This window comes from Acinonyx jubatus, chromosome E1 (assembly GCF_027475565.1).
Source record: "Acinonyx jubatus isolate Ajub_Pintada_27869175 chromosome E1, VMU_Ajub_asm_v1.0, whole genome shotgun sequence".
In the NCBI taxonomy this organism is placed as follows: Eukaryota; Metazoa; Chordata; class Mammalia; order Carnivora; family Felidae; genus Acinonyx; species Acinonyx jubatus.
The window spans coordinates 27,575,857-27,602,192 of NC_069397.1; the positions used below are offsets into that span (position 1 = coordinate 27,575,857).

Consider the following 26,336-nt stretch of genomic DNA (forward strand, 5'->3'; position numbering starts at 1 on the left):
GTGCCCATTTGCAGTTGCCCTGGTTCCCATGCCCCAACCCTAGCCATGGGCAACAATGGATCTATCTCTTATAGATTTGCCTTATCTAGAAATTTCATATAAAATGGAATCACATAGTGTATAGTGTGTCTTACTTCTTTCATGTAGCATAATGTTTTTGAGTTCATTCATACTGATAAATTTATCATTATTTTATTCCTTTTTATTGCTAAATAGTATTCTGTTGTTCTGCTTATTTTTCTATTCTGTATTTTTATCAAGCAGGTAAGCCTGTACCACCTAATTTGTGGCACTGGAATGCTAACTTTATTTGTTGTTTTTCCTGATTTTATCTCTTGTGAAAAAGGAGGTTTAAGATTTATTTCTGGCTGGTTTGTTTTTCTCTAGGTCAGTTTGAATTCTGGACTCTTGAGGCTGTTAAAATAACCAGGTATATTACTCTTTTTTTTTTTAAATGTTTATTTGTTTTTGAAAGAGAGACAGAGCATGAGCAGAGGAGGGGCAGAGAGAGAGGGAGACACAATCCGAAGCAGGCTCCAGACTCTGAGCTGTCAGCACAGAGCCCAACATGGGGCTCAAACCCCCAAACTGTGAGATCATGACCTGAGCTGAAGTCAGACGCTTAACTGACTGAGCCACCCAGGCACCCTATCGGCTTTTTTGTTTGTTTATTTACTTCTGAGAGAGAGGGAGAGCATGACCAGGGGAGAGGCGCAGAGAGAGAGAGAGAGAGAGAGAGAGAGAGAGAGAGAGAGAATCCCAAGCAGGCTCCCTGCTGTCAGCATAGACAATTTCCATGAACCATGGAATAGACAATCCCATGAACCATGAGATCTTGACCTAAGCCAAAACCCGAGTCAGACCACAACCAACCCAGCCACACAGTTACCCGGAGCATCCAACTCTTGATTTTGGCTCAGGTCATGATCCCAAGGTCGTGGGATCGAACCCCGCAATGGGCTCGCGTCAGGCTTGTATCAGGCTCTGTGCTGAGCATGGAGCCTGCTTGGGATTCTCTTTCTCTCTCTCTCTCCCTCTGCCCCTGTCCCCCACTTGAACTCTCTCTCTCTCTCTCTAAAAAGAAAAAATAAAAAACATTTTTTCCACCTACATGTTTTTTCCCAACCTGTATATTCAGTTTTTTATTTCTACAATCATATATTTAAGATCTTTATTTGTTTTTCTTTTCTATCCATATACTTTCTTGTACTTGTTTTTCAGGTGCAAGGTGTTTTAGCTGAGGATTTTTTTTTTAATTTTTGTTAATGTTTATTTATTTTGAGGGAGAGAGAGACAGAGTGCAAACTGGGGAGGGGCAGAGAGAGAGGGAGATACAGAATCTGAAGAAGGCTCCAGACTCCGTGCTGTCAGCACAGAGCCCCTTGTGGGTTCAAAATCACAAGCTGCGAGATCATGACCTGAGCAGAAGTCGGACACTTAACCGACTGAGCCACCCAGGTGTCCCAGCTCTCTAATGATAGTTTTTATTTTCATTTTTAGTTTTCTTCCCTTTGCATAATCTGCCTTCTCCAAACTGTCTTCTTGTGGTTGGTTTGTTTAGCTTCTTTCATGTTAGAGGCTTTTGTCTGACCAGATGTCTGGTCATCCTTGGTGGTTCAGTGTTCCTTGATTATTTATAAATGTTCAATGTACCATCTCTACCCATTACCCAGAATTATTTACAGTGGTGAAAAATTGAACCAACCTAAGTGTCCACCATTAGGGGAATGATTATATAAATTATGGGCCATCCATAAGATGGATTGTCATGCCGAAATTAAAAAAAAAATTTTAAGTTTATTCATTTTTGGGAAAAGTTTTCAATTAGCAATAATCGCGCCTCGGATAAACCTCATTGGCTACGATACTGCCACTGTGCAAAGCTTAAGTTTATTCATTTTTGAGAGAGAGACAGTGTGAGTGGGAGGGGGGCAGAGAGAGAGGGAGACACAGAGTCCGAAGCAGGCTCCAGGCTCTGTTGAGCTGTCAGCACAGAGCCCGACACGGGGCTTGAACTTGGGAATGGTGAGATCATGACCTAGGCTGAAGTCGGGTGCTTAACCAGCTGAGCCACCCAGGTGCCCCAGAAATTTAAAATTATATTAACAAGTAGGGAGTTAATTGGAAGCACTTAGGGCCAAGGCAAGGGCTTCCTTGTAGAGTAATCTGCCTAGGCCCTTGTAGCAGAGAAAGCCCATGGCTGACATCTTTGGGACTTTGTTTTAGGGTGTTCACATTTTTCAGAGGAAATTTCCAGTATCCTAGAAGGTAAAGGTTTGTTGCCAGTGTCCTGGAAATCAAATGGAAGTTGAGAGGGAGGTCTCAGCATTCAGCCTTTGGAAAGTATATGTACATTTTCTTTTCAGTAAAAGTTTGAGTTTTCATCTGAGCTTCTCCAGAGAGCTCCAGAGATGCAGAAATTTAAAGTCCTGCTTCCTGTATATTTTTAATGAGAATGAAGTTAGTTGGTAAAATAATGTATGCATTAATTATATGTTATAATTATATGTTGTATTGTCTTCACTATTTTGTTTTTCTAATTTTTTAAAGTTTGTTTCTTTTGAGAGAGAGAACACACGCAGCCCAATTCAGGGCTTGAACTCAGGTACCATGATATCAGTACCTGAGCCGACATCCAGAGTCAGCCTAATCGATGCTTAACTGACTGAGCCACCCAGGTGCCCCTGTCTTGACTATTTGAAAAAAAACAAACAAAAACCCTGCTCTAGAGACCCAGAGTCTAGTGAGTAAGGGAATTGAATGCCAGGCAGAGAGAAAGTAAAGAAGCAATATAGGCACAGGCTAAACTGCTCTCAAGGAAAGCAGTCCGTCCTTAGGGGGCTAGGTGTTAACAGACCATGGGCAGGAGTAGGAGACAAAGCTTGGAGCCTGAGCTGGGTGGGAGAGCTGGCTCAATAGTTCTTCCCCCTTCTGTACAAACTGAGGAACAGATTCAGAGGCTAAAAGCTTATCTAGAATTGTGCAGTGTGTACGCTGAATTGCATTCAAGATCTTGGATGCCAAAACCCTCACTCTGCAATACACCCTGCCAGCATGTAGCCGCAACATTCTCCACTCCTTGCTCTTCCACCTCCTGGAATAGGAGAAAATGGTATGGAGCATTGATATCCCTAGAAACCCTGAAGCTAAACTGGCTTGCGGCTAAAGGCTCATTTGTGTTGGTTTGCTGAAGGGTACTTCACACAGGGAGATCTGAAGACCAGCTACACCAAAATTCGGGAGAGGGATGGATGGATTTTTGTCAAGAAAATAGCCTGTAGACATCAGTTAGGTTGGGGCAAATAGGAGGAGGAGCTGGTCTGAAGAGGCAGCCTCAAGGGGACTCACTCAGGTGTAGGCTTAACCCGCCCAGGGTGTATGACGTTATAGTTGGAAGTGGAGTATGTAGACTCAAGACTCAGGGCATTTTGGAACTGTGTTTTCTGGAGAGATGTGCGTGATTATTTGCCGTTACCAATTAAGGTACGTAGTAAGAAAATCAGGCTTTGAGTGTCGCTATATGGATAAAAGCCAATTAGAGTCGTTTCAGGAGTGACCCCAACCTCAAAGTGGTGTGCGCAGCAGTGGGTATCACTGTGATCACTTTCATCTCATACTTACCTAACAGGGGAAATAACCATGGTTACAAAGGTAGCTGCTCAGGGTGAGGTTTATCCATTGTACTCTAGGTGTGCTGCTGGTCCCTGTGATTTCCCCAAATGTGGGAAGCTAAGCTGCATGACTTCTGGTAGTGGGGAACTGTGTTCTGGTTTCCCCTATGTGGTTGTGTCCCAAGAACAGTTACTATAGTTGTTTTTTGGTGCGTTACTAAGGCATTTTGGAGGAGATTGGCCTGAAATTCTTGCTACTAAGATTGCTCTGTTTTAGCCTATTCAGTTGGTAATGCTTTTTGGTGGTAGTGAATTGCTTATGTTTGGGTAAGTTAATTCTATAATTACTAAGCTTGTTTCTTTATACCATGTTAAACTTGTTTTATATCCTATTGGACAGCACTGCTACCCTTACCTAAAAAGTTCCCACATTCAGCTTTCTTTTGTGAAAGCTGCGGGGTGCGGGTACGGGGCGGGCCTAGAGTTCTAGAGAGTGAGCCAGTGTGGAGCCTCTCCCCTGCTTGCTCAAGGACGGGTGCATGCGCGTGTGCTCTCTCTCTCTCTCTCTCTCTCTCAAGATAAATGAAGTTTAAAAATATATGTTAAAAAGAAAAAGAGCTACCTGGGATCCACAGAAGCCACTATTGAATTCAGGGTTGGTTTAAACATTTAGGTACTGTAGGCAGGGTGCCTAAAACAGTTTTAAAATCAAAGAAAAAAGGTGAATTTTTAAAAAAAAAAATTTTTTTTTCAACGTTTATTTATTTTTTTGGGACAGAGAGAGACATAGCATGAACGGGGGAGGGGCAGAGAGAGAGGGAGACACAGAATCGGAAACAGGCTCCAGGCTCTGAGCCATCAGCCCAGAGCCTGACGCGGGGCTCGAACTCACGGACTGCGAGATCCTGACCTGGCTGAAGTCGGACGCTTAACCGACTGCGCCACCCAGGCGCCCCCCAAAAAAAGGTGAATTTTTAGGTGGAAGAAAATGTCATATATGGGAATGCTTGGCTGGCTCAGTCGGTAGAGCATGCAACTTTTGCTCTCAGGTTCATTATGAGTTCGAGCCCATCTTGGGGGTAGAGGTTACTTTCAAAAAAAAGAAAAGAAATGTCATGTATAATAATATATTTATCTTCTTATAAATGCAGTCACATAATTTTAATGTGTATGGTTTTTTTAATGGAGGAAGGGTCCATGAAGGCAAAAGTGTAGGGCCCTTTAAAATCATAACATAGTCCTGACTGAAGCTGATTCTTACTTTCATTAGTTCTCACCACTTTTCATATAGTTCTGGCAGGCAGGTCTATTTTCCTTACAGGTTGTGATCTTATTATTGAAGGCAGAATTGTTTCTTTTAGTATCTCTAGTGCTTAGGCTGGTAGCTGGCACCTTAAAAGTTTAGGTGGCTTGGGGTGCCTGGGTGGCTCGGTGGGTTGAATGTCCAACTTCAGCTCAGGTCATGATCTTATGGTTCGTGGGTTCGAGCCCCATATTGGGCTTTGTGCTGGCAGCATGGAGCGTGCTTAGGATTCTGTGTCTCCTTCTCTGTCACTGCCCCTCCCCCACTCGTGCGCAGGTGCTCGCTCTCTGTCTCTCTCTCTCAAAAATAAATATTTTTTAAAAAGCTTAGGTAGCTGTGAGAAGTGTGTACTACATACATTTAAGTAATGACTTGAGAACAGTTTTTCATTTTGCTTAATCATTAGCAGTACTGATAGAAATTCAAGAATACTTTGTGAATACTGAAGATACTAGAGTAGACGGTGTGGCCCTCGGAATAGCAAAAAGTCTCTGAGTACTTACGAAGTCAAATCTGTGGGGGACACAAATAGCCCTAGAGGCCTCAGGGCTATAGCTAGCCTGGCATTCATGGATACCATGGAAACAGCCGAAGTTTTACCTTCCTTCTGTGAAATCAAATCTCCTGGAATGAAATTAGGAAGGTAGTTCAATAATGAAATGATACTTTATATAACTGAAGTGGGCTGGGTCACACTTTGTTGATGAAGTTATCTAGCAAATGTCTAACTAGCGTGACTGAAGCCAGGGCCGATGTGTGAATGGGATCAGCTACCTGCAACCCCGGGTAGAGTGGCTGTAGAGTGTTACTCATGCTTTCCTGGTAGTGGATTAGATTCCGTTTGTTTGTGCTGTGGGCAACTTCTTGACAGTTACACCTGCTTTATAAACTTACATAACAAAACTCAGCTTTTAAAAATTGAATATACATGCCACCCTCATTATATTTCTACATATCACTCCTTCTCTGGTCCCATGAGTCTAAGGAATGGATGGAGATTGAGAGATGGAGATGAGACTCACAGACTGAGGGGCTTGTCAATTGGAACAGAACATCTGAATTGGCAGAGAAGCCATGATCTAGGAACTCTCCAAATACTCACTGTACTGAGGGAGGGGCTGTGTTTCTCCATCTTGGCTTATTTGGGGCCTTTGATTTAGTTGGTCATTGTAGTTGGTTGTTTTATTCTCTATGTATATACAAATTATTACTGATAATTATCATTGTTTCTAGAAGGTATATTCAAGCACTGATACCTAAAATATGGTTAAATCACAATTTCAACCTAAGACTATTTGATGTTAAACCCAGTATTCAAAACTCTTTATTTTTAAAAAAAAATTTTAATGTTTATTTTTTTGAGACAGAGAGAGAGCATGAGTGGGAGAGGGGCAGAGAGAGAGAGAGAGTCAGACACAGAATCTGAAGCAGGCTCCAGGCTCTGAGCTGTCAGCACAGAGCCAGACGTGGGGCCCGAACCCATGAACTGTGAGATCATGACCAATGCTTAACAGACTGAGCCACCCAGGCACTCTGCGTTCGAAACTCTTTAAATACTATGCAATACTCCTGCAGTGATTCAACTAGGATTTGGTGGTCCCCATATTTTTTTTAAGTTAATTTATTTGTTTATTTTGAGAGAGAGTGAGAGTGCATGGGAGGGACAGAGAGAGAGGTGGGGGGGGAGAGAGAGAGAACCCCAAGCAGGCTCCACACAGCTCGGAGCCCAATGCCGGGCTCAAACCCACAAACCACAAGATCATGACCTGAGCCAAAATCATTACCTGATGCTTAATGGACTGAGCCATCCAGGCACCCCTGGTATTTCCTTATTATTCATAATCTCCTTATTATGGAGAAGAAACAGTCTATTATGAAGAAAAAACAGTCTAACAATATTATTGAAATTCTGTAACCTGTATTTCACAACTAATAAAATTTATGTCTTTTGCATTTCCTTTCAGTAATTTTCATTAAGGATACACATTTTTACAAAATTGTGGTCATGGTATACATACCATTTCATATTCTGTTTCCTCCTAACCTTTTATATAATTTTTTCATGTTGTTAATTGTTATTATTTACTATTACGTTTTTTTAATATTTCCCCTATTGTTTTGACGTCAAAGGTTTTTGGGCTACTTTGGTTTTTGCAATGGTAAATAAATCTATGATGAATACCTTTGTACATAGGACATTGTCTTTCTCTAGAATTACTTCCTTCAGGTAAATTAAAAGAAATTTCTGGGTCAAAAAGCATTTTTTGGCATGAGATGTATATTAAAAAATGTAAAAGATGTATATAATTAGGGTTATTTATTTATTTATTTATTTTGCTGTAAGTAATATTACAGTCATGTTACAGAATATTTAGGGGAAAAATATTAGTCCATAGTTCTTTGATGACACTAACATAATTATATTAGTTTGCATTTTGGTGTATTTCCCTTAAGTCTCTTAAAGTTAGAAATAGCTTTAGAAATAGCTTTTTTTTTTTTTTTTGAGAGAGAGAGAGAGAGACAGAGGAGAGAGAATCCCAAGCAGACTCTGCACTGTTAGCATGGAACCCAACAAGGGGGCTTGAACTCACAAACAGTGAGATTATGACCTGAGCCAAAATCAAGACTCAGATGCTTAACTGACTGAGCCACCCAGGTGTCCCAGAAATAGTTTTAATCATATTATATATTCAATTTCGTATGCTGCTTTTATGGCATGCAACATTATATAATTTAGGCTTTCTTCTCATTCTTAACAAACTTGAAGTTAGTTTTATAATTAGCTATGAACCCTGAAATTAGAGATCTAGACTTTGAAAGATAAAAGAAAAGTTGTTTCTAAAGAACTTGAAAATATTTATCACATGTCACCTCTTCTCCCCACACCCACCCCCAATAATTTAAGGCACTTCTTAAGATGACTGTAAAATAACAGGGAAAAAAACTATTAAAAATTACCCCAAGGGGTATGCCTGGCTGGCTCAGTTGGTAGCATATGTGACTCTTGATCTCAGGGTCGTGTTTTTGAGCTCCACTTTGGGTATGCAGTATACGTAAAAATTTATTTAATTAAATAAGTAAACAAATAAAATTAAAATTACCTTAAAAATCATCATTAATTACTTACAAAGATATATCTACAATGCTGTTCATATATATATGAACAGTGGCAATAAACTAGAAGCAATAGAATACTGATTATACAGTTATCTGTGACCCAGTATATGTAGCAAAAGGAATGGAAAACATAAAGCAGCACATGAAGTATAATCCTATTAAAATATATATTTATATTGAAATTAACCATGTTTAATATCAAAGTGTTAACAGTAATAATTTTGTAGTGTAATTGTGGGTTTTTAAAATTTAATGTTTATTTTTGAGAGAGAGAGAGACAGAGTGCGAGTGGGGGAGGGTCGGAGAGAGAGGGAGACAGAATCTGAAGCAGCTTCCAGGCTCTCAGCTGTCAGCACAGAGCCCCAAACGGGGCTCAAACTCATAAACCACGAGATCATGACCTGATCTGATCATGACCTGATCTGACCTGACCTGATCTGATCTGACCTGATCGGTTTGGATGCCTAACCGACTGAGCCAGCCTTTTTTTTTTTTTTTCTCCTCCAGCATCTAAATAGGCTTTTATTTTTTCTTTTACTTATTTGGACAGAAAAGAAAATTCATCAGCTTTCATTATAGTCTCCCTAAGTGTTGGAAACACATTAAACTCACCAATAGTGGACATTGTAGAAAAGCATCACAAATTAAAAATATATTTCTCCATGTGGTAAAAGTACTTTCAATCCAATTAAAGGACACGGCGAAGGTATTTTGAAACACAGTTTTAAAATTTGGCCTACAATCCGTGGCATCGAATTCAAACCATAGGGCAAGGGGGATCATCACGAACGCAGGCTACAGGAATGGCATGGAGTTCAGGAGCATGCTGCCAGCAACACGTTTAATTAACTGAGTGTGAACAAGGAAAAAAGTCCCAAAGCCTGAGTAGAATAGATTTTGCATTTCTAAAAAAAAAAAAAAATGAGGGGGCTATATAAACCAGGCTGGAGGGGGATCATGTAACTCCAGGAATCACTCATTTCTTGTCTGTGGGAGATGGTCAGACCAGTGGACCACCCTGGTAGAGGTCTCCCCTGGAGACACGCAGACCTGGGCTAAGAAGGAGCCCCAGATGTCATGGGAAATAATGGAGCCCTTGCTCCCTGTGGTTTAATTTTTTAAAAACACTTTTCTGCCTTTGGGGTGCCTGGGTGGCTCAGTCAGTTAAGTGTCTGACTCTTTATTTTGGCTCAGGTCATGATCTCATGGTTCCTGAGATCACAACCCTCATCCGGCTCTGCGCAGACAGCGCAGGGCCTACTTGGGATTCTCTCCGTCTCTTTGCCCTTTGCCTGCTCAAGCAGTCTGTCTGTCTCTCTCTCTGCCTCTAAATAAGTAAATAAATAAATAAAATTTAATAACACTTTTCTGCCTTTTCCAAATTATCTACAAGGGACATTTATCAGAATTGTAATAGTTTAAAATACCCTCAGGGTGCCTGGGTGGCTCAGTTGGTTAAGCATCTGACTTCGGCTCAGGTCATGATCTTGCGGTTTGTAAGGTCAAGCCCTGTATCGGGCTCTGTGCTGACAGCTCAGAGAATTGGATTCTGTGTCTGCCTCTCCCCCACTCACGCTCTGTCTCTCTCTCAAAAATAAATAAACATTAAAAGAAATTTTTTTTAATGCCCTCAAAAATTTTAAACAAAGGAAAGCTTTTTACTTATTTTTTTTAATGTTTATTTTTGAGCAAGTGCTTGTGCCTGTGCACAAGAGGGGGAGGGGGAGAGAGAGAGGGAGACAGAGAATTCCCACAGTCAGGCTCCCACAGTCAGAGCAGAGCCCCATGCAGGGCTCAGACTGTGAGATCATGACCTGAGCCGAAATCAAGAGTTGGCTGCTTAATGAACTGAGCCACCCAGGTGCCCCAAAGCAAAGCTGTTTTAAAAAAAATCACATGTACTGGGGTTCCTGGCTAGCTCAGTTGGTAGAGCATGCAACTGTTGCTTTCGGAGTTGTGAATTCAAGTTGCACGTTGGGCATAGAGACTACTTAAAAAAAAATGAAGGGTAGCAGAATATGCCACCCCCAAATATGCCCACCTTGGCATAAGGATTCTTTTGAGCTAAAAGCACGTGAAAAACAGCATATAAGAAGAGGGTCTTGACCTACCCTTTTCTTCCTGAGATCAGGAAATAAAACTCCCATGTAAAAGATGTCTTCCCTATACCAGGGGATAAGAAATGTTCTCAGAAAAGGGGAGTCAGACCTGAGAGAATTTTGTACAAACCTTGTTAAAAAGAATTCGTGTCTATCTATAACCTCCTCATTTATGTTACTTTTGCACAATTGCCTCTCCTTGTTTAATCTAATATGAAAGCATTTAGTTTTGCCATTTCTTTATTTCCTTATAAGAACTTCTGTGTCAGGTAAATTTCTGTTAAATTTCTAATGCCTTAATCCTGCTGACCTGTCTATGCCAATCTAATTCTCAGGCCCAGCCAGAGACGCTAACAGGGCAGAGGTAAAGTTTTGCCTCTCTACACCATGAAAGCCTTCAATACTACAGTTGTTGCAAACACGATGGTTTTGCCCAGAGCACCTGGTCAGCAGGGGCAGAAAGGATAACCTAATGTGCTATTTATTTTTGTTCTCTAAAAAGAAGGAGGCGCACTTGGTTTGTTATCAAATCCAGGCTGGTTGCTTTTTCCCTTTGTGTGGAAAATTGCAGGCTCAAATCATGGCGAAGCCATCTTTGGGTCCCCAACTACACAGGGCACCTAACCCTGGAATGTGGCCGGGGTGGAGGTGGAGAGGCTTGAGGCTGCATTTCACATGTATTCTCTTATTCCGTCCTCACAGAAACCTTGTGAGGTAAAGGTAGGCAGGCAGTATTATTTCTTTACAATTTTGGGAAATGGAGGCTGAGGGAGACTGGGAGTATGACCTAGGCCCTCAGTGGAAGAGCAATTCAGACCAGCGTAACGGACCGTGCTATTTTCCCTCCCGGTGGCAAGTCACTGCCTCCCAAACTGCTCTGTCCTGCAGCACAGAATTTAGACTCGTGACAGATGCAAGGCCGGAACCTTTGCGTACGCGGTTGGGAAGGCAAGGATTTTAAAATCTAACCAGCTACACCCGTGGGTGACAGTCTTTTGAATCGTTTCGAGGAATAGCTAAAATGAATTTTTCCGTTTCTCTAACAAGTGGAGTGACGTCAATAGTGACGACAAGTGACAAGAGGCGGGCATATGGAGATGAAGGGTGAGGTGACTGCGTGTTGGAGCTCATTTTTCACGAGGCAGAGTTTCCACTAAATATCCACTGGTGTGTTCTGGTCAGTGTCATGTGAATAATGCCATAGTTTCGAACCAAGAGCCTAAAGAACTTGGAATATAATTGACCATGACTGTATAGTGTGTTGAGGACGAGGGTGAAGTACCAGGCAAGTGTCAGAATTCATACTTACCTGGCAGGGGAGATACCATGATCATGAAGGTGGTTTTCCCAGGGCGAGGCTCACCCATTGCACTCCGGGTGTGCTGACCCCTGCGATTTCCCCAAATGTGGGAAACTCGACTGCATAATTTGTGGTAGTGGGGGACTGCGTTCGCGCTTTCCCCTGGCAAAAGTCCTAAAAGCAGAATTGTCATCTGGGCTATAGTTTCTCTTTCTTGCCTGCTGTGTATGGCTTGGTGGTGTGTGTTACATGTAAGTTTTAGGAGTACCTGGGTTAAGTCAGTAGTTTAGGTTTCCATTTCAGGTCATGATATTATGGAAATGACATGGTACAAAAAGATGCCTGAAATAAGTTTTATCCTGCTCATTGACGCATGCAAATTTCAGCGATTAGTCTTCTAGTGTTGGGATGTTGATTGTTCTGCAGAGGAACGTGGACAGCAAGGTTAAAGAGCTGGATAAAAGCTGTCTTACCTTGCTCCTGCAGTGCTGATTCCACACCTTGTATAGGCTTTAAGGTCCACTCCTTCCTAGAGACTATTTTTTGACAGTAAGCTCTGGTGGTTACTGGAAAAAAAGGAAGACTAGAAATACTAAGGGAATGAATGTCAATCCATGCTTCAGTTCTCAAGGGATGTATGTGTTCTGGAGTTTTAAGAAAAAATAATCCTGTGACACTGAAGTGGGTCTCAGGGTTTTTACTTATGTTTTATTTGAACTTATTATGTTAAGAATGTAGTCATGTATTTGTGTAAATGCAATTATATAAAAAATAACTTTAGAGAGATCAAAAACCATTAAGATGACTATTATTAAGCGGCACCTGGTTGGCTCAGTGGGTTAAGCATTCAACTCTTGATCTCACCTCAGGTCTTTGTTGTTGTTGTTGTTTATTTTGTTTTTAATGTTTTTTATTTATTCTTGAGAGAGAGAGAGCATGAACAGGGGAGAGGCAGAGAGAGGGAGACACAATCTAAAGCAGGCTTGGGGCTCTGAGCTGTCAGCACAGAGCCTGATGCAGGGCTCAAACCCATGAACCGTGAGATCATAACCTGAGCCGGTCAGACGCTTAACCAACTGAGCCACCCAGGTGCCCTGAGCTCGGGTCTTGATCAGGGTCATGAGTTCAAGCCCCATGTTGGGCTCCCCAGTGTGGAGCCTACTTTAAAAAAAAAAAAAAAAAAAAAAAAGATGGCTACTAAAGAAAAGGAAAAAAAACAAAACAAAACAGGAAATAACACCTATTGATGAGGATCTGGAAAAACCAGACCCCTTGTATAACTGTGGTGAGAATGTAAAATGGTATAGCCAGTATAGAAAACAGTTCCTCAGAAAATTAAACATAGAGTTACCACGTGATCTAGCCATCCCACTTCTTTGGTATATACCCAAAAGAATTGAAAACAGGGGTGCCTGGCTGGCTCAGAAGAGCATGCGACTTTTGATTTTGGGGTCATGAGTTTGAGCCCCACAGTGAGTATAGAGATTACTAGAAAAATAAGTTTAGAGTTAAAAGAAAAAGAATTGAAAATGGGATTTGAAGAGAGATTTGTACACCCATGTTCATAGCAGCGTTATTTACAATAGCCAACAGTAGAATCGACCCAAATGGTCCATTGATGGATAAATAAGCAAAACATTGTATATACACACAGTGGAATATTATTCACCCTTAAAAAGGAAAGAAATTCTTAGATAAGCTTCCTGTATGGTGAAAACCTACTGAATGTGTTAGCCTTCTTGGCTTTTTCTTTTGCTTTACCTCTTTTACACCCTCTATGTCTCTCCATACAAGAAACAGTTACGCCCCTGATGTGCATGTTGTCAACTCATGTAGTTGCGGATTCCCTCTCTAATCCACTGTCCATGGAGCATCAACATGATACCTCTTGTCTGGCCCCTGCTAGACCAAGCATTTGTGATGGCAGAGATCCAATTTTAGGTGTCTTACACAGTACCTGTCACGTTTGAGACACATGGTAGGTATACCACAAACTTGATTGTATATGATGGTCAGGTGTGGTTGCAACACATGGAAACTTATAATTTCTCTGCACGGATCTTATTGTGCATACTAACAGCTAACAACTACACAGAGCTAGCTTGGTGCCAGGCACATTTCTAAGCACTTTACACATATTAGCTCATTTAAACCTCTCAGCAACCCTCTGGTTATTATTATCTCCATTTACAGATGAAGAAATTGAGGCCTATCAGGGTTAAATAATTTCTTCAAGGTTACAGTTAAGGAGGTGACAGGGCCAGGACCAGAGCTTCGGAGTCTGAACTGTGAACTTAACCCACTACAGTATACTCTCTACATCCCCACACAGTAACTGCATTTGTGTACTAACCTTTCAAAGTTAATAGGCTCTTAGTTAATGATACAACAAACATATATATTTCTAATTTTACTTCCTAGGAGTCATCACTTTTTAGTCCTGGGAATTAGTGCTAAATATATTGTTTTTCAATTTCACCAGTAATACTGAGAATAAAATTAATCTTGTAGGGTTTCAGTAATTGTTTCCCTAATCCTGTTAATTATAAATGAAAGTGGACAAAAAGTGAAAGAAATGTGAAAGAATCTAAGTTGCGTGCTTGCATTTCTGATTCAGTTAAAATAGCATGTTGCTTTCTTTTAAAACAGGATGTCTAGGGTTGTTCATCTTCCAGTCCCCTGTCCTGTTCAACTTGGTTCCTTAAGAAATGACTCATTGGAAGCTCAGCTTCATGAGTATGTCAAACAAGGGAACTATGTGAAAGTGAAGAAGATTCTTAAGAAAGGTAAGCACTGTACTGAAATTGCAGCACATTTCTCTCTCTCTCTCTCTCTCTCTCTTTTTTTTTTTTTTGTTTATTTTTGAGAGAGACAGCAGGAGCTGGGGGAAAGGTAGAGAAAGAGAGGGACAGAGGATCTGAAGGGGTCTCTGCGCTGATAGCAGAGTCTGATCGGAGCTCAAATTCACAAACAGTGAGATCATGATCTGAGCCAAAGTTGGACGCTTAACCGACTGAGCCACCCAGGTGCCTTGGTCCACATTTCTGAATAGTGTTGGAAGGAAAATCATAAAACTTGGAGTTCTTGGAGAAATAGAAAGTTAAATTTAGAGATGAGATGTTCTCTACCAGTGCAATCATATTGCTCAGTAGAGGTTTTAAATTGTTTTTGGAGACTGTTTTGTTTTGTACTAGGGAACCATAAGTCTTCCAACTATTAGACTCCTAAGATTTCTCCTCAGGCCCCAGCCACCCACTTTTTTTTTTTCAATAAAGTTTGTTTGTTTATTTATTTATTTTGTATTTTTTAAGCTATTGCCACACACAACACACCCACTTTTAATTCTACCTGATTAACTTTTCTTCTTCTTAAAAAAATTTTTTTTTTAACGTTTATTTTTTTGAGGGACAGAGAGACAGAGTACGAGTGGGGGAGAGGCAGAGAGAAAGGGAGACACAGAATCAGAAGTGGGCTTCAGGTTCTGAGCTGTCAGCACAGAGCCCAATGCAGGGCTCGAACTCATGGACAGAGAGATCATGACCTGAGCCAAAGTTGGACACCAAACCGACTGAGCCACCTAGGTGCCCCAACTTTTCTTTAATCTACACCATCTGATGGAGTCTTCTGAAGCCTGTGGTGGAGTGAGGAGACCGGCTTTCACAGTTCTCTTCCCCCTTTGCTCCTCCAAGGCTCTTGGTGCTTTTGGTTTCCAGGGTTTTTTGTTTGTTTGTTTGTTTGTTTGTTTGTTTTGCTGGATGCTATAGGCAGCTCTGCCTACAAGGGAGATGGAAATAGCAGATGTAGCTCAGGCAATCTTCAAAAGAACAAACACACACTAAACCATACATGGACAAAACCACTGCTGGTATTTGTCCTCTATCTACAGATCCAGACCTGCTTTTTTTAGAGTAACTAGAAGTCCTGCTGAATTCCCCCCTCTCCCTACTTAGTATAAAGGGAGAGGTTTATGAAGGTTCTCTCAGCTGGTTTGTGAGACAGTCAGGATGACCTAATTTCCCTGCAGTGTTTCTCCTATTTGCTTTAACGGCATTCCTGAGGACTTCCAGAAAGGTAACTCCCAATTTTTGCAGGATCCAACTATCCCACAAAATAATTCACCCAGAAGGTTCTCAAATATTTCCATGTATCAGCCCTGGAGTCTACAGATGACATAGCTGACAGTGAATTCAGTAATTTATTTGAAAGGTCCTGTTGGTTTTCCCCGTCAAAATTTTGCATTTTATTCCATAACACATTCATGTGTTTGTTAACATAAAAATGGATGTTTAGGATAGGTATACTATGACTCCTAGTGTCTGTCTATCCACACTCTCCAGTGTGGGAAGCAGAATATTAGAACATTTATTATATCTTAGACATCTGAACGTCCTGCATCTTCAAATTCATGACACTACAGCAGGAGATGGGGTTGACAGGTATAACTGGATATGAAACAGGACTTCATCTGTGTCTGGGAATTTCATCTAAAGCCTCAGAGTAGAGAACAAGGGGTGACAAGTTCCTCCACAGTCTCAAGCAGGGCTTCTTAGGAGATAGCCAAAATAGTCCTTGGACCTTAAACTCCATCACCCACCTCGGGCCTATCTAGGAGAAGGCAGTGGGGTAGTGGTGGGGTATCAGTGGAAAAGATTCCCTAAAAGGCATTCATAGGAATAGAAAACTGTGGTTTTTTCCCCTCCTTCCCAGCTCCAAGCCAGTAAGAGGCCCTTCAGGTGAATCTCATGCAGAGAACTGTAGCACTTGCAAGCAGGATAGCTGGGAGCCTTTGTCTCAGCCTCCTGAACAGTTTAGACGTCAGCCCACACCAGCTGTCACCAAGGTGGTGTGAAGAGAACCTGGGATGTGACCTGGAATTTAGGGGTCGGGAGGATTGTCATCTGCCTCCTTCCTGGAGCTGCTCTTGATGGTTGGGTAAGCATGAGAAGCCAGCAGTTGGATTAGCTACACTACAGAGCATTCTGTTAGAAGTGGTTAGATGAGGGGCGCCTGGGTGGTGCAGTCGGTTAAGCGTCCGACTTTAGCCAGGTCACGATCTCGCGGTCCGTGAGTTCGAGCCCCGCGTCAGGCTCTGGGCTGATGGCTCAGAACCTGGAGCCTGTTTCCGATTCTGTGTCTCCCTCTCTCTCTGCCCCTCCCCCGTTCATGCTCTGTCTCTCTCTGTCCCAAAAATAAAAATAAAACGTTGAAAAAAAAGAAGTGGTTAGATGAGATAAACCTGATGGTCATATTAGTCATATTAGTATGAAGCAACTGAAAAATGTGGTTCATTAAGAAAGCCATGGGCATGGCCACATGGCACTGTGCTTCCTAGCATCCTGGAAGATACGGGGCAGAAGCATTTTTACAACAGAGTTAAGTAATAAAAACAGTTAACACACATTCGTATATAAGGTGTGTTCTTTGAGGAGAAACTGGGAGTAACTTTTGCCACAGTAAATGGGTAGGCTGTTTCTGAGATTTACATACAAATCAGGAATACAAATCATTCACTACTGAACTACTTTGAGGGACGATGTACTCAGTGCTTTATTAGAGAAATTGATTTGATTGGAGACTAGACTTCCTGAGGAAGACCACTATGGCTTACCAGAAAGAATCCAGACTTAATTTAGTACCAGACATACCTAGGTTCCAACAACAATGGTTCGTTCCCCCAGCTGTGTAACTGATGTTATAGCCTGCATCTGTAAGAACGAGAAAATAATGACACCTTTCTTCAGTTGTTTAGAGGATGAAATGAAACAACGGATTAAAGTGCCTGTCATCAAGTAGGCATTCAATAAATCATCATGGTTATGATTACTATTATGTGGTAGTAGAAGTGTACACTGGTTCTTAATTCTGCTTCTATCTCCTCGCTGCCTCTTCCCCCCTCTTCTCTCTTTCGAGTCAAAGGAAACCTGGCCTCCTCAAGTCAGCGGGACTGTAGCAAGCAAGAGGCAGTGCAACGCTAACCAGTGGCCTAAACACCGTTTTCTTAGCCTGTAGTGGGGCGGCGCGACCTGACTGGGACCCATTTGGTGCCTAGCGCGGTGGGCGGGGTAATACAGTTCCCTCTGGGCTGGAGTCGGCAGCATGCAGCGTGTGATTGGCTGCTAGGAAGCCGCATGTTAATAAGGCTTGTTACTGTTTTAAGTGTTTCTGGAAGATTTCCAGGCAAAAACTGGTATTTTGAACTTTGTCATTTGCCTGAATTGTTATGAAATAGAAAATAAGACGTATTTAAGTAGGCAAATGAATTGACAAAAATGTCGCCATGACTACAAAGTATGTGACTGTCGTAGACCTGCAAGAGGCAGCAGCCTGGGGGGTAAGACTATACTTTCAGGGATCATTTTTATAGTTCGCTACTAGAGAAATTTCTCTGAAAGTGTAGAGTACTCGGAACCACGAGGAGGAGGTGTAGTGTCCTTTCCTGAGCGTGAGGTTGACTTTGGGTGTTGCTTTTACAGCTGCCTTTTGTCGTTGATGATCGTTCTTCTCCCCTTTTTTTTTAGGGAGAGAAAGAGGGAAAGGATACTGTCTGAGTGGTTCCTTATTGGCTTAAGTGTCTCTAGGAGTGAATTTTGCTGTGTTGCTCCAGAGGTTAATTGTGTGTCTAGCTGTGGTTGTTGGTAATTGACTTAGCGGTTGCATAGAGCTTTTTGGGTTTGGGCCTTTTCTTATTAATTTTTTTTTAACTTATGTATGGCTATGTGTTTTTAGAGAGCGTTTATTTTTTTCTATGTATGGTTGTACTTTGTATTTGTTTTTCTACACCTTTGCCGCACTGGTCTTACAACTTTTTTGAGGTAGGTATTCAGCCTTACAAACTAATTTCTGGAGTACCCAACTTTTCGTTTTCTTAGTTTGTGTTACTTTCTGGGTCTTTTGGTTTTCATTACTAAATTTTGTATTAAATCCTTTGTGTGTTTTAGTTTTCAAGAGTATTTTTTAAAGATTTGTTATAATTGACATGAACGTTTGTTTCTATACAACGTGATTGTGCATTTGCCTATATTGCAAAATGATAACCACAGTGTTTAACATCTGTCGCTATACATACAGAAATTTTTCTTGTGGTGAGCATTTTTTTTAAAGATTTTAAGTAATCTCTATGCCCAAGGTGGGGCTCAGACTCAGGACACTGAAGGATCAAGAGGCACATACTGTACCCGCTCTACCCAGGGCCAGCCAGGTACCACATGATGAGCACTTTTAAGATATATTCTGTTAAGGGCGCTTTGATGGCTTGATTTTGGCTCGGGTCATGATCTTGCGGTTTGTGAGTTCCAGCCCCACCCCCCCATCCCCCCACCAGGTTCCACGCTGAATGAGGAGCCCTGATTGGGATTCTCTTTCTCCCTTTCTCTGCCTGTTCTGCTTGTTCTCTCTCTCCCCAAATAAGTAAACTTTTTTTTTTTTTTTTTTTTTTTTAAGTAAAGTAAGAAGAAAACAACCCTTCCTGGGGCACCTGGCTGGCTCAGTTGGAGGAGCAGGTGACTCTTGATCTCAGAGTCTCAAGTTCGAGCCCCATGTGGAATGTAGAAAATAAATAAATAAAACTTTTAAATGATCTGGCAGTTTGTGAGTTCGAGCCCTGCACAGAGCCTGCTTGGGATTCTTTCCCTCTCCTCTCTCTCTGCCCTTCCCTCACTCCTGCTCTCTCTCTCAAAATAAACTTTACTTTTTTTTTTTTTTTTTAAGTTATTTATTTATTTTGAGAGAGAGGGAGAAAGAGCTCGGAAGGGGAAGAAAGAAAGGGAGAGAGAATCCCAAGCAGGCTCTGCACCATCAGCATGGAGCCTGATGGTGGGGCTCAAACTCATGAACCCTGAGTCATGAGCTGAGCCGAAGTCCGATGCTTGAACAACTGAGCCACCTAGGCACCCCAACTTAAAAAAATGTAAAAAAAAGTTTGAAAGGGAACTTGGTCTCTGCTTGGGGAATGGATTAGATAGAGAAGGGCAATGGTGAGTATAGGCTAATCTCTGTCCATCTGAAAGATGATCACTTGACCAGCCAGGGAGGTGGTAGTGGTGAAGAAAAGTGGAGGAATCTGAGAGGTATTTGGGGGATAAATCATCAGCCTTATGACAGGTTGGTGTGAAGGAAGCTGTCAGAGATGACCCTTGTTTTCTGGTTTGTGCTCCTGGTGGGGTAGACAGTGATACCATCACCAAGGCAGGGAACTGGAAGAGGCCTGGTTTTAGGAAGCAGACGAGTAGTTTAGTCATGTTGAGTTCAAGGTGCTTTTGAGACATTCAATTCAAGATGTCAGTCAACTAGATGTCAGGTAAGCAGATCTACAGCTGGGGTCTGGTGTCTGCTATGTGCTGCATGTGAGTCAGACCTCTTGGATTGAAACCTGGTCTGGCATTGTCTCTCAGCAAACAGAAGTTTCTTAAGTTCAGTGTGCCTCCATTTCTTTGTAGAACAGAAGTAATAACAATAACACCCCTCATACAGGTATTGTAGATAATAAATAAAGTACTTTGAAATTATCAGAGTTAGAAGGGACTATCAAAGCAGGTCATTTAGTCCAATTCCTTATTTCAACATTTTATAAAAGTTATGTTTCTTTTTCTCCCCCCACTACCTTTATCTCACTCTTGTACTCAGAAGTGGGGTGTTTCTGTGTGTGTGTGTGTGTGTGTGTGTGTGTGTGTGTGTGTATCACATGGGTGTGAGATATGCAGGGCGAAGTCTCAGCTTCCTCCAGGGAGGCCTACCTTGTCTGAGTACCCAGTTGATGACTCGCTAAGTCTACTGAAGACAAACTGCCGTTAGTTAGTAATCTCCTTGAGAAGGACAGGAGTTTGGGGTGTCATTTTCTTTTTGATCTGTCACAGAGTTGCCCAGTACTGTTCACTGGGCAAACAATACATGGCTGTTGTCTGTCAGGAAATGACCAGAGGGCCTTCAGGTCAGGATATCCTGTATCCTTAGCCTTTTTCTTTTTGTAGCACTTCTGACGAGTAAGCCAACTCCCATCAGTGGTTCATTCCCAGCCACCCTTTCTCAGGAATGACAGCCCTATGATTTGCTTCCTTAGCATCTGTAAGAAATGCCTAAAAATGATGTGTCACTGCTCCTCAGTGCACCTGGATTCCCCCTTTTTTTCCCTTTGCAACTTCTGCACCCCCTACGCCACCCCCCAGTACTTCTGCCTATTTCTCTCCTTATGGGTTTACTTTAGCTAGGTCAGTTTATTGAGTTTACCTAGTTCTAGTCTTAGGCAAAACACAAAGAGCCTCTCATGTGAATTACTGGAAAGAGATAAGGATTTACAAGATACAGAAAGGTACAATGTCAGTGCTGAAGGCAGCAGGAGACAGCCTTCTGGCCTTGGTGAGCCACTTAATAACATTTTAAGTTTGTTTCCTTAAACTCTTAGGGTTATTTCCAAGATTAAATCGGATGATCTATGTAAAAGGGTTTAGTAGAAGGTCTGGAACATCGTAAAGTAGTGGAGAAATGATAGGGTTTTTTTTGTTTTGTTTTGTTTTTGTGTTTTTGTTTCTTTTTTTAACAAATAAGAAATCACATTTAAGTCTGGGTTTTTTGGAGGGGAAGGGTAGAGGTTTGTAACCTGTCAGACTCACCTGGCAACTTATTTAAAAAAAAAAAAAAAATCTAAGGGGCGCCTGGGTGGCTCAGTCAGCTCAGGTCATGATCTCACGGTTTGTGAGTTCGAGCCCGCATTGAGCTCTGTGCTGACAGCTCGGAGCCTGGAGCCTACTTTGGATTCTGTGTCTCCCTCTCTCTCGGCCCCTCACCCACTCATGCTCTGTCTCTCCCTCTCAAAAATAAATAAACATTAAAAAAAAAAATCTAAGACTTACTTAGGTTGAGGGGTGTAATGCCCCGATTTCGAATCCGAGAGACCACCAAGGAGCCCATACCGATGCAAACGCATGAGGGTTTATTTGCAGGCTCGAGCTTGGGCCCAAGTATACCCGACACAGCGGAGCAGGGACTTGGACTCCTAGGTTAACAGGCGTAGCAGTTTTATGGGGGCCAGTGGCCAATGAAATTGTAACACACACAGAAGGTTGCACATTCATGTCAGTCCACACGCAGGTGGCCAATTGAATTACAGTTTACCCTATAGTAACTGTTTGAACTAGCCTATCACTCTGGTCAGAATTGGCGCGCAAGTTTGGCGAGCAAAAGGCGGGATTTACATTCTTTGGCGGTTAGGGGTTCCACATTCCTAAATGAGCCGGTTTCCAGTAAGGGTGTGCTCAGCGGCTTGACTAGGGTGGGGGAGTGTCTTAAGCAATAAGTAGGTCATATGGGGGTTATACATGAGATGGTGGGTGTAGCACAAAATGGAGTTAGTCTTGCTCTGCTTGTCCAGGGGTAGGGGATTTTTGTTAAATTTCTTGGGTCCCACAAAGGGCAGTTGGGTAGCTCAGTTGGTTAAGCGTCCCACTCTTGATCTGAGCTCAGGTCTTGATCTCAGTGTGGTGAGTTCAAGCCCTGCATTTGTGCTCCCCACTAGACCTGGAGCCTGCTTAAAAAAAAAAAAAATTATTTAGGTGGATTTGTTATTAATACTGAGCTGCACCGGGAAGAAAGCTAAAAATAGGCTGTGATCTGTCTAGACAGACCTGATGATATGTGAAATAAAGGTGATACAATTTAAGATTTAAAAAAATTCAAACAATACAAAAATATACAAAATTACTAATTAAAGCAGACCTCTCCTTCCCTAAAGTCCCCAAAGTAACCACACTACAGTCGTTACTTTTTTCCTAATTAAAAAAAAAAAATTGGGAGGAAAAAACGTTTTTCAAAATAAACTAATACGTTCCCCATTTAAGACTGGCCTGGATACATTGTTTTGAAAAGCTACCCAGGTGAATCTGGTTAAGTGCCCCTCAGGTCCACACTCAAGTGAGTAACCAGCAGCCCGTCTCAAAGTAAAAATGTCAAATTAACCTACCTATTAGCTTTCGAAATTTCGGATCTTAGAGGCTTAAAAAATTTAAAAAAATTAAAAAAAAAATCCCACCCACAGACGCTGCGTGTCGTACTTGAGATGCAAATATTAATTGGCGCCGCCAAGCGCACCTAGTCTCCAACTAGTCCGGAAGTGCTTGTGTTTAATTTAGAGTCAGAAAGACAAGAGCTTCTGATTGGCTGTCAATCCGTAATAGGTTAATTACAAACTAAAAGGCTTAGCATCTTAAAGAAAAAGCCTCATAAGAGTATTCAGAATTTTTTTTAAAGGTGGCGTATGAAACAATACTTTGGAAATATGTTTATGTGGTATTTCTCAAGCAGGAGGAATGTGGAAAAATGTCGCCATCAGCGTAAAGTGGACGGCTGCTATAGACCAAGCAAAGGTTGGCAGTCAGACGCTAAGACTATACTTTCAGGGATCATTTCTATAGTTTGTTACTAGAGAAGTTTCTCTGAACGTGTAGAGTACCCGAAACCATGAGGAGGAAATGCAGTGTCCTTTCCTGAGCGTGAAGTTGATACTGGGTGTTGCTTCTGCAGCTACCCTTTGTCGTTGATGATCGTTCTCCTTCTCTTTGGAGAAGGAAGAGGGAAAGGATGCAGTCTGAGTGGTTTCTACTAGCGTAGTTGATTAAATACGTGCAATATTTCTTTCGTATTTGGGGCTTCTTGGTAGGTTTTTTTTTTTTTGAGTGGGTGACTGTAGTTGTAAATTTCCAACCACGTTGTTTAATTTTTATTTGAAATCGCTCCTTCCTGTTATTTTCAAGTTGGTTTTTTTTTTCTTTTAAACAGCTCACTTATATTTTAAGGCGGGTGGGGGGATGTAGAATCCAAAGCAGGCTTGAGCTGCCTGCACAGGTCCCGTGGTGGGGTTCGAATTCCGGAAGGGTGAGTTCTGAGCTCGAGACCTGAGCCAAAGTTGAATGTCTAGGCGACTGAGCCATCCAGGCACCGCTAGTTGTTTGTGTGTGTGTGTGTGATTGTGTTAGATTAAATGGAAAGATTTGGCCTTAAGCCTTTGTGAGAACTCAATTTTCCTTGCCATCCTAAAGTTAGTAGTATGCTATTAAAAGAATGACTTAGTGCCCTGTGTAGCTTAAAGTCACTAACACCGCGTTGGCAATTAGCGGCAGGAGTTGAGGTGCAAATGTGAGGCCAGGTTAGGCACCTACCTTCTGCATTCATCAACATGGAAGGAGGATGGTGGTGGTGATGGAGAAAGATAAATTGTTCAGATCTGAAAGATATTTGAGTAATATTGGCAGAATTGGGGGGATTGGTTCAATGTAGGTATGAGTGAGAGGGGCTATTAAGGATAATTATCAGGGGCGCCTGGGTGACTCAGTCAATAAAGCATCCGACTTCGGCTCAGGTTATGGTCTCGCAGTTTGTGAGTTCAAGCCCTGCGTTGTTGGCCTTGGTGCTGGTAGCTCAGAGCCTGGAGCCTGCTTTGGATTCTGTTTCCCTCTTTCTCTCCCCCTACCCCCTCTCTCAAAAATAAACATTTAAAAAATAAAAAATAAAAAAAGGATAATTGTCAGGATTTATGACTTGTGCAAATGGGTTCCTTGTGTTAAGATGGGGAGAGTGGAAGAAGAACTGAATTAGGTAGGGCAGTGGGGTGGGAAGTGATGATAGAATTCAGTTTAGGGCACATTTAGGAGAGATTTCTGACCTTTAACACATGAATGGCATAAGGGACAGCCAGACAGGTAGAAGGGAAACCACATGAGCCGTGCTTGACCAAAGCCAAGGAAGGGGAGTGGGGACAGAGAAATGTGTAGAAAGCAGATGAGAGATTAAGAGGCAGTTAGAAAGGTATCCATGGCATTTAATGGTGACTTTCTTGGTCTTGTGATAGAGAAACTGTTTTGGGATGAGCTGATCAGTGAAGGGGTGGGAGGGCTTGCCACTAAATGGGTGTAAAGAGCTCCCAGAAGAAAATCAAGTTGTGATGGAGAGTATAGAGGTAGATGTGCATTTAGCTGGGGGGTGAAGGGGGGTGGTGAGGGGGGCGGCAGGTAGGGGTGAGGGGGTTGGGGAGTGAGGGAGGTGGGGGTGGGGGTATATGGGATATAGATGGGGTTTAATTAAAGATAGGAGAACAAATCTGAGTGCAGATGGAAGGATTGGGTAGAGCAGGAGAAATTGAGATTTAGGAGAGAGCCACTCCCAGTGGGCAGCCAGAGTTGATGGGGAGTGCAGGTGTAGGTGGTTTGTCCCTGTAGTGAGACCACACTGAGGGTTTTTCAACTGCTAGCTTCAAGTTCTGGGCCAAGTGTGAGGCAAAATCATTGCTGAGGTAGGCTGATGAGGAGGGTTGAGAATAGAGTTGAGAAAAAAGAAGGAATGAAGGGTATTTGGCTGGCTCAGTCGGTAGAACATGAGACTCTTGATCTCAGGATTGTGAGTTCAAGCCCCACTTTGGGTGTAGAGATTACTCAAAAATAAAATCTTAAATTTTTGTTTTAATGTTTATTTATTTTTGAGAGAGAGAGAGAGAGAGAGAGAGCGCAGCAAAGGGGCAGAGAGAGGAAACACAGAATCTGAAGCAGGCTCCAGGCTCTGAACTGTCAGCACAGAGCCCGACTCAGGGCTCAGACTCACGAACTGTGAGATCATGACCTGAGCCAAAGTTGGACACCCAACCAACTGAGCCACCCAGGCGCCCCTTAAAAATAAAATCTTAAAAAAGAAAAAAAAAAGGGGGAGGACTGAAGTAATCATTCCAGGGTGCAGGTGTGGAAAAGGTACCTCCTGAGGGGCACCTGGCTGGCTCAGTTGGTGGAGTACAATGGGTAAAGAGATAACTTAAAAATAAAGTTAAAAGGAAAGAGGGGGTGCCTGGGTGGCTCAGTTGGTGGAGCATCTCTCTCGCTCTTTTTTTTTTTTTAATTTTTTAACATTTATTTATTTTTGAGAGACAGAGTACAAGCGGGGGAGGGGCAGAGAGAAGGAGACACAGAATCCGAAGCAGACTCCAGGCTCTCTGCTGTCAGCACAGAGCCCAATGCGGGGCTCTAACCCACAAACCGCGAGATCATGACCTGAGCCCAAGTCGGACACTTAACCGACTGAGCCACCCAGGTCCCCCGAGCATCTGACTCTTGATATTAGTTCAGGTCGTGATCTCATATGTGGGATTGAGCCCAAGTCAGGCTTCATGTTAGGTTTGGAGCCTGCTTGGGATTCTCTCTCTCCCTCCCTCTCTCTCTGTCCCTCCCCCACTCATTCTCTCTGTCTGTCCTTCTCTCTCTCTCTCTCAAAATAAACTTTAAAAAAGAAAAGAAGAGAAAGAAAGAAACAGCACCTCCTGAGGGTGTACCTCCTTTCTTTTCCTGGCGTTGAAGCTTTGAGATTGCTTCCTGGTTTTGGAAGTACCTCCCCAGACCACAGTTAATTTCTCTTTCTTCCACTCTAGCTATGTACCATGTAGTTCCTCCTTGATTTTCTCCTTTTGGATCTACAGTGACTAGGCTTTTACTGTGAGCCGTAAATTAGTTCTTGGTCATCTTTACAGGTTGGGGGCTATGAGGGAAGTATATGCTCTGGAGTTGGCTCCTTGGTTTGTTATTTTCTAGCTGTGGGTTCTTGGGAAGTTTTTAAAAATTTTTTTAAAGATTTTTTTTTTAGTTTATTTAATTTTGAGAGAGACAGAGTGCGAGCAGGGGAGGGGCAGAGAGAGAGAGGGAGACACAGAATCCAAAACAGGCTCTAGGCTCTGAACTGTCAGCAGTACTCATGAACTGTGAGATCATCACCTGAGCTGAAGTCAGACACTTGACTGAGCCACCCAGGCCCTGGGAAGTTTCTTAACCTCAGTCTTTCCCTCTAACCTAGGTAGATGTAGTAGTAATAGCATCGATACGTGGGATTCTTGTAAAGGTAAATTAGATAAAGCAAGTGGAGTAGAATACTCCCCCCATTCTAAA

The 26,336-nt window shown here is 42.3% G+C and overlaps 1 protein-coding gene and 5 non-coding genes across 13 annotated transcripts in view; 5 read left to right on the plus strand and 1 right to left on the minus strand.

Annotated features, from left to right (window-relative positions):
• The window catches only part of TEX14 (testis expressed 14, intercellular bridge forming factor), a 112,625-nt gene that overhangs the window by 15,446 nt on the left and 70,843 nt on the right, over positions 1-26,336 (plus strand). For 7 of the 8 annotated variants that reach the window (XM_027034238.2, XR_003412571.2, XM_053212370.1 and 4 more), the window contains one exon: positions 14,080-14,216. In XM_027034238.2, the coding sequence (XP_026890039.1) occupies positions 14,081-14,216 (136 nt within the window). In that variant the 5' untranslated portion in view covers position 14,080. Of the gene's footprint in view, positions 1-387; positions 431-14,079; positions 14,217-26,336 lie in introns of those variants that run through there. The other variant, XM_053212368.1, reaches the window with a different exon arrangement.
• Positions 1,751-1,885, minus strand: LOC113592751 (U4 spliceosomal RNA). The gene has a single exon (XR_003412712.1). It is a non-coding gene; the product is annotated as a U4 spliceosomal RNA (small nuclear RNA).
• LOC113592740 (U1 spliceosomal RNA) lies at positions 3,614-3,778 on the plus strand. Its single transcript, XR_003412703.2, has one exon. It is a non-coding gene; the product is annotated as a U1 spliceosomal RNA (small nuclear RNA).
• LOC113592773 (U1 spliceosomal RNA) lies at positions 11,432-11,595 on the plus strand. The gene has a single exon (XR_003412728.2). It is a non-coding gene; the product is annotated as a U1 spliceosomal RNA (small nuclear RNA).
• On the plus strand, positions 17,764-17,983 carry LOC113592750 (small nucleolar RNA U3). The gene has a single exon (XR_003412711.2). It is a non-coding gene; the product is annotated as a small nucleolar RNA U3 (small nucleolar RNA).
• Positions 22,802-23,014, plus strand: LOC113592748 (small nucleolar RNA U3). The gene has a single exon (XR_003412708.2). It is a non-coding gene; the product is annotated as a small nucleolar RNA U3 (small nucleolar RNA).